Here is a 7,174-nt window from a genome sequence, read left to right on the forward strand (position 1 = left end):
TCTCTAAAATGGTTATGTATTATCTAAAAAGAAAAACCTTCTATGTATGTAATTCCTTCATCATATAAGGCATATCTTGTGTGATATGACCTGTAACTTGTGGCTTGGCTCACTTTCTTGTGGCTCCTGAATGTAGGTGATTTGCTGCTGCTTTTATTGTAGTGCACATAGTTATAGCTTGGTCTGAGTTACGCTGCTGCCATGTGGATAGTATTGTTTAGGATTGTAAATCCGTGTTTTGCAAACTGCATGCCTGGAACCACCAGTAGGCCTCAAACCCCTTTCAGGTGCACCTCAGCTTTGCAGTCTGCCCAGTACCTTCTCATTTCCCAACCCAGCCTGCCCCCAACTACAGTGCCAACAGCTGCTGATGGTGGTCCTGATGTGCATAATTCACAGGCATACAGGGATGCAGCAGTCAGAAGTGAGACTGTGATGGGAAGGTTGAAGGGGGAAAGGAAAGAAGAAGCAGACAAGAAGAAAGGCACCTGGGCGCACTGCTGTGCCCTTTTCTCCTCTCCCTACCTACACACACACACACACACACACACACACACACACACACACTTTTATATCCTATGTCCCAATGCTCCTTCCAAGCCAGGGAGCCTCTCCAATTTGAAAGTGACAGCAGCTTTGCATTGGAAATTAGGCAACTGGTGTGTGTGGATAGCCTTATCCTAGCTTTCTTTATAGAAGAAAATTTTAAAATCCGCAGCCAGACAATGAGTGTGGTTCCAGGAAAATAGTGATCATTCCAAAGAAGCATTTATGCAGTTCAAAATTCAAGCCATGCAAAAAGTTATATGGTTAGCTGGTATGAAAACAGCTAACAATATATATAAAAAAGTAAAGAACATGGTCCAGGCTGCCCCCCCAGTTCTGAGGATTTTCTGCCACTCTGTGCAGGCTTCTAAATGACTCTTAAGCGACAAAGCATGTGTGCACAAACACAAAAAGTAAATGCACCATGGGTTTTCAGTGTTGTGTGCCATGCATATAAATTACAAAGTTCTTTTTAGTGGCATGTGCAATGCATGTGTATTAAAATACACCCCAGCAGAAATTCTGGAGACCCATAAAGAACATTTCTGGATGTAGCCCTGTTTCAACATAACACACTTGAATTATTCCTTGAAATATATTGTTGTCCAAGGTTATCCATTGCATGTGCACCTGATCTGTGGTGTTAAATCTCACTACCTCTGTGTGCTTTTTTCCTTCTTCACAAAGTGCTATTTCTAAGAAATTGTACCATTGCAGGTGAAGCACAGACCCCAGCCACGTGGTTTCGTCCTCTGTTAGACTAGATGTTCACGCTAATTTGTAAACTTGAAACAAATGTGACAAGGAAGCACTTGATCACTCTCATTTATTCGTTGGCACTACTTCACTTTCCGAAAGTAGCTTGCTTCCTGTCTCCGTGTGTGTCTATTGGCTTTTCACTGAATTTGTGTTTCCAAATGAAAATGAAATAACCAAGCATCTGTTTCATTTATGGCAGGAGCCCCCTGGCGCAAATGGAGGAAGAGCGGAGAGAACATGTGGCAAAGATGAAGAAAATGGAAATGGAAATGGAGCAAGTCTTTGAGATGAAGGTCAAAGAAAAAGTTCAGAAACTGAAGGACTCTGAAGCAGAGGTACGTATTGCTGTGGCAGCATGTACTGGATAAAGCAAACATTATAATATTTGAATTGCAGGACAATATTTATTTAGCACTGTGAGTCAATAGAAAATCAGCTGTAAGTGGATTCCCGGGGAAATTAGATGAGCTCAAGTGGACATATATGTGGGTGATCGATAAATCCCTATTCCTGTGTGCCCAACAACTGTAAATGTACATCATGTCCCGTGACTTTTCACATTGTGGAGTTCTTGGCCATGATTTTATCATTATGGCAATATTTTTTTTTTATTTTTTTTTACACTGATATAACTTGAGCTGAATGCACCTTTTTAACTCATTTTATGTATCAAATAGTGATCTTCCGTGAAGCCAAGAGAAACTCAGATCCATAACTTTCGAGAATGTAGGATTGTCGTGATTGCTTAAGCTGAGATTTAAAAAAAATCATCCTAAATTAAGATCCATTGTAATATCTCCTTGAAAAGCAACAGCCAGTACGTAGTGTAGATTTCAGCCATGGTTTGACCCTTGGTCTTACCTACCACAGCAGCTTTTTCTTCCTGTTTGGATAGACAGGGAAATTATTCAGTAGGGAAACTTGCTTTAAAGGTCAAACTAGATCACAAAGGAGAAGGGGTGAGAATAAGACAGTGCCTTGTCCAAGGTCTGAACATTATAGCGTTTAACATTAAAATGCCAGCTAAAAATAAAATAAATACGGGGCTGGATCCAGATTGTCAGTTGCATTTGGGTCCTCCTGAAATCAGAGTTGAAACGTTAGTCATTGCTCACCTTCCACTGAGTTCAGTGGTTATTAAGTGCAAGTAATGTGGTCTGCGTCCAACCCAACGTGCTCATTTATTGTCTGTTTTTTACTTACAACACCACTGATCTCTTTTTCATTTTCTGACGGACCCCTTGAACACAGATGAGAAACCTTACCATCTTTTGCATTCTTGTTCCTTAGCTCCAGCGGCGTCATGAGCAGATGAAAAAGAACCTGGAGGCACAACACAAGGAATTAGAGGAAAAACGCCGCCAGTTCGAGGACGAAAAGGCGAACTGGGAAGCTCAGCAACGTATTTTGGAACAACAGAATTCTTCGAGGTGCGTTGGAGTCCTAACTGCAGTCCTTTCTGAAAGAGTTCTGATTTTAGGTCCTACCAGTTTCCCCCACCGCAGGAGTCGATACCCTGTTCCTGCACAATCCCTGCAGGCATAACACATCCAAGTAATGGCTTACCTGTGTATAGTCCTGTGAGTTGCATCCCAGTGGAGTCCCTCTGCTGATGGAAGACACATTGATACAGCAGAGGCTCCAGTCAGTAGAAATAAGAAGGAGGCTATTTTCACTAGTTTGCCTTTCTCCTCGGAGCCAACCCCCACATCCTATGTTGTTTCTAAGGGCTCCTGAAACAGGGCATCATATTGGCCATATCAGTATCACCAGAAGCAGCCCCTTAGAAATGTTTAAGCTGCTTGGTTGAAGGGGAAAATTCCCCAGGGCCCATTCCCATTTCTGTTCCACTTTCCGTTCTGTCCAGTCTATGCCTGGAATTGCCATTCTTCCTCTGTTATCAAACCACTTCTCACAATTCCTTCCTTAGGACTGACAACCCTGCTCATAACAGTACTTCCTAAACCACTCTCACCAGCTCATTTTCTGCTTCTCCACCATCTGGCTCTGTGCTATCACAGGAAGCTCCCACTTCAGATTTAACTACGTTATCTCTGCTCATTTTGGTAAAATGCCATATTACACGCATGTGACATATCATATTTGTCCTTGCTATGAACTGCACCACATGTACAGTTATCCTGGAAAATGGCCATGGTAAATATACTTCGCAGATGTATATCTCAGCCTGGAAAAGATGGAGAGTTCGGAGAGAAGAGGGGAAAGTATTGCTCCTTCCTCCTTCCTCATTCCACTAGTTTTCCAGGCTAAGATTGCTGCCCTCCCAGTAGAAAACAAGAGTGACTCGGAGGAAGAAAAAATGTGATGAGAGGAAAAGGAGAAGAAGATGAAACTAGCTGGGGAAAGTGGGGGTGGATTGAGGACAGGCAACCAGTTGGAGAGAAGGAAAGGAATGGCTTGTGTCTCTCCCCTTTGCTCCTCTCTGGGTCAGTTGGCACTCAGTTTCCCTCTTCTTTGAGGGCCTTTGCTTTGTTACCACCATCATCATCATCAAACCTTTTACAAACATCCAAAACAAATCAATACAGAATTACTACTCCCCCAGTGGCACAAAGCATTTGCTAAAAGAAAGGAGGCAGAGCAGTCTATCATCACATCTCTAGGCCTCCAAGGAGATCAGACGTCTGCAGTGTATTTCGACGACAAAAAACCAAATAGAGATATTTAGCCAGTATCTTGGTGAGCTCCTGATCATTCCCCAGTAATAGAAAATGTATGACCTCCAACTCTGGTTTCCATTTGGGGGTACAGAGTTGATCTAGAAATTGCTGACGGAGATCAGCATATAGTTTACAATTAAGAGCCATATGTGTAAGGGTTTCCACGAGGTGCTCTTCACATGGGCAAGTTCTTTCTCCTTCCACTCTGCCTGAGAACCTTCCACAAAGGAGGTTTGATGGATTTGAATTAAACCTGGCCAGCGAAAATGCCCTTCTTGAATTTCTGCTTTGTTACTCCCTCTTCCCTCTGCTTTTTGCTTCATATTCACTTAGGGACTGTGCCCTTGTGCTTTTCCTTTTCTCTGGGGTCTGCAGGTCCGTGCTTTGTTTGCGTGTTTCCTCCCTCTCAGTACCCAGAAACACACAAACACAATGTAAATGAGCGAGGGCCGCTTTCAATAATACACCTTCAATGGCAGCCATGTTGTGACTGGTCAAGTCCTTGCTTGACGGTAATTTTATGTGAATGCCCGCAGAAAGTTCAGGGACCCCTATGCTGCTTGCTTGATGCGCTGAAGAATGCGGTAATTACAGTAATGTGCTGCGCTTAAACAAGCAGAAGATCACATATGTAAATACATCTGAATAATGATTTTTCCTTTTCTTCTTTTACAGAACTTTGGAAAAGAACAAGAAGAAAGGGAAGATATTTTAAATATACTTATAACCACCAGTTATGTATTAGTTGCCAATATTCCAGCCTGGACATGTGTGTGTTGGATCTGTTTGACCAATCTTGCACCAGTTGTGTCCATATCTTTGGATTTAACAGCATGACAAAAAAAAATATTATTTTTTTGGTTAATTTTGAGGGCACTTGAGATGCCTTGAATTATTTAGGGTGTTGTATACTTAGGAAAACAAACCAGCTCTAAGTTACCCCTTTAAAATAAAAAGGAAAAAAAACACAAGTCATTTTACTGCAAAATAACATTTTACTGTTGTACAATCATGTTCTGGTGGTTTGATTTTGTTTACAGGATATTCCAGTATACAAGGACTTGGGAAAGTTTTCCATAAGGATACATTGCCATAATATAATACGAACTATGCTTCTATTATATAAAAAAAATTCCATTCAGTGCAGCATATATAATAATGTAATTTAGTCTAACACAGTTGACCCTATTTTTGACACTTCCGTTGTTTGAAAATACACATGGAAAAACAAAACTTATAGGCTTATGGGGCACCTAAAAGCTTTTTTTAAAAAACAACTTTTTTTGGATTCTTTAAATATATGCTATTCTCATTTAGTAACTACTCTAGCCAGAATAATTTCATTACTGCTTCATTTTTGTAATAACATATAATTTAGATATTTTTCCATATATTGGCCCTGCTAAATAGAATGTAGTTTCTTTCATATGGTAGGAACCAGTTGATAAAACCTTTCCTTTAACTCCCTTTTTACATTTTATGGTAAGTAGCAGGAAAATGCATTTATAGGTCATTTCTAGGAAAAAATGTGGAGTTAACTACCAACCTGTTTCTACCTGTGTGCAGTCTGTCTTCTACTAGAAAAGAGAATCATGGCCTCTTGAGAGAAAAGTCACAATTTTACATTTAGCTGTATTCATATACTGCATTTCTGTATTTTTGTTTGTATTGTAAAAAGTCACATAATAAACAATGTTGTGATGTAACATACTCAAGTCTGGATTATCTTAATCCTTGGATAATAGAATTTATGACATTTCCCTTTTTCTATTGTTTTTAAAAGTAAAACATTCATAACTAATCATTTACCTGAGCTGACTTTCCCTGGAATTCTTCAAAATATTCATGATCATTTAGCAAGATGGAACTTGATTTTGCATGTTTATTTAACATACAAATATTCCGCTTTTCAATTTTATATCAATTACGAAAGGATTTGCTTTACAAATACTTGCATGCAGACGTGTTTGTGGTTGTGTAAGTGTGTGTGTGTTTCATGACATGTAGGTTTTGGATACATTTTTCAGTATGCCATGGGAGCAAGAACATAGATTTGTTATTAAAAATAGTTTCAGCAAAACTATTAGGGTGTATTTGTACTTTACCAGCCAATGAAAATGAATATTTCTGAGAATGGTTCCTATTGAGAGAAAGGTGATAACTTGGAAACTGCATTCTTAATAGGGAAGTCTAGCAGCAGGCTGAAATGATGAGAAAGGTGGTGGTGGTGTTTTTTAAAAAAATACTGAATGTATTTTTTTACCCACTACTAACCCGAAAATTTCATTAACCTATGCTAGGACGGTACACATCAGCTTACAGTGAACAGGCAGTGTGCTTCTTTAAGCTGTTGAACGTTCCACTGGAGCTGGAAGCACACAAACCATGAGCCACGACTTGGCATTATGTTAGAACCAGGGCTTGCGTTTGGGTGGGAGAGAAACCTTCACCACCGGTTTGCACGTACGGCTAAACCAGGCATGTCCAAAGTCTGTTTCGGGGGCCTAATCCAGCCTGCAGGTCGGTTTAATCCGGCCCCTGTGGCAGTTCCATTTCCTGGGGTAAAATCCTAACAAAAAAACCCTCAACCACTTCAATCCTTTGCTCGGCCCTCATGGCCCTTCACTTCATCAAATCTGGCCCTTTTGGGGGAAAAGACACCAAGGCTCGTGGTTTGTTGCTCTCCGCTCCAGGCAGGGAGCAGCAAATTGCGAGTTCCCTGGCAGCGGGGTGCTACTCTTCCCCTGAAAAGCACAAACCACAACTTGCCATGAAGAGCAAATAGTAGCATGCAACCACTTGTCAGATCTGTTTGCTGGGGCAACTTTTTCCATTCTTACTTTTCATGCTCAATCCATTTTCTCTGTGTTGAATGTAAATGCTAAGTGATTATTGATGTAATTATTGCTCATTGAGATGTTACTCCAGAAACAATACGCAAGAAGCAGCTCAACTATGACCACAGCTAAAATCTATTGTTATGATGCAGCTTGAACACTATCTAAAGTTACGACTTCACTTTTCTAAGTTTTATTAATGCTCTGGGGCGTGTTTGATTTGCAAAATCCAGCAATTTGATTTGCAAAGCGTTAGAAACATTTTGATTCCCCTGTTGAGAATACCATCCAAGTACTGAGGTGTAATGCATTATTAAAATTTGTTACTCCACTTAAACTGCATTTGCATGA

General features: G+C 40.4%; 1 protein-coding gene across 3 annotated transcripts in view; it reads left to right on the forward strand.

The window, feature by feature from the left end:
• Positions 1–5,696, forward strand: part of SEPTIN7 (septin 7) — a 38,279-nt gene extending 32,583 nt beyond the window's left edge. For all 3 annotated transcript variants that reach the window (XM_028749630.2, XM_028749631.2, XM_077916515.1), the window contains 3 exons: positions 1,505–1,640; positions 2,596–2,735; positions 4,662–5,696. In XM_028749630.2, coding sequence (XP_028605463.1) covers positions 1,505–1,640; positions 2,596–2,735; positions 4,662–4,701 — 316 coding nt within the window. In that variant the 3' untranslated portion in view covers positions 4,702–5,696. The remainder of the gene's footprint in view (positions 1–1,504; positions 1,641–2,595; positions 2,736–4,661) is intronic.
• Positions 5,697–7,174: the final 1,478 nt, after the last annotated feature.

The sequence above is a fragment of the Podarcis muralis genome, chromosome 12, assembly GCF_964188315.1.
Source record: "Podarcis muralis chromosome 12, rPodMur119.hap1.1, whole genome shotgun sequence".
Taxonomy (NCBI): domain Eukaryota; kingdom Metazoa; phylum Chordata; class Lepidosauria; order Squamata; family Lacertidae; genus Podarcis; species Podarcis muralis.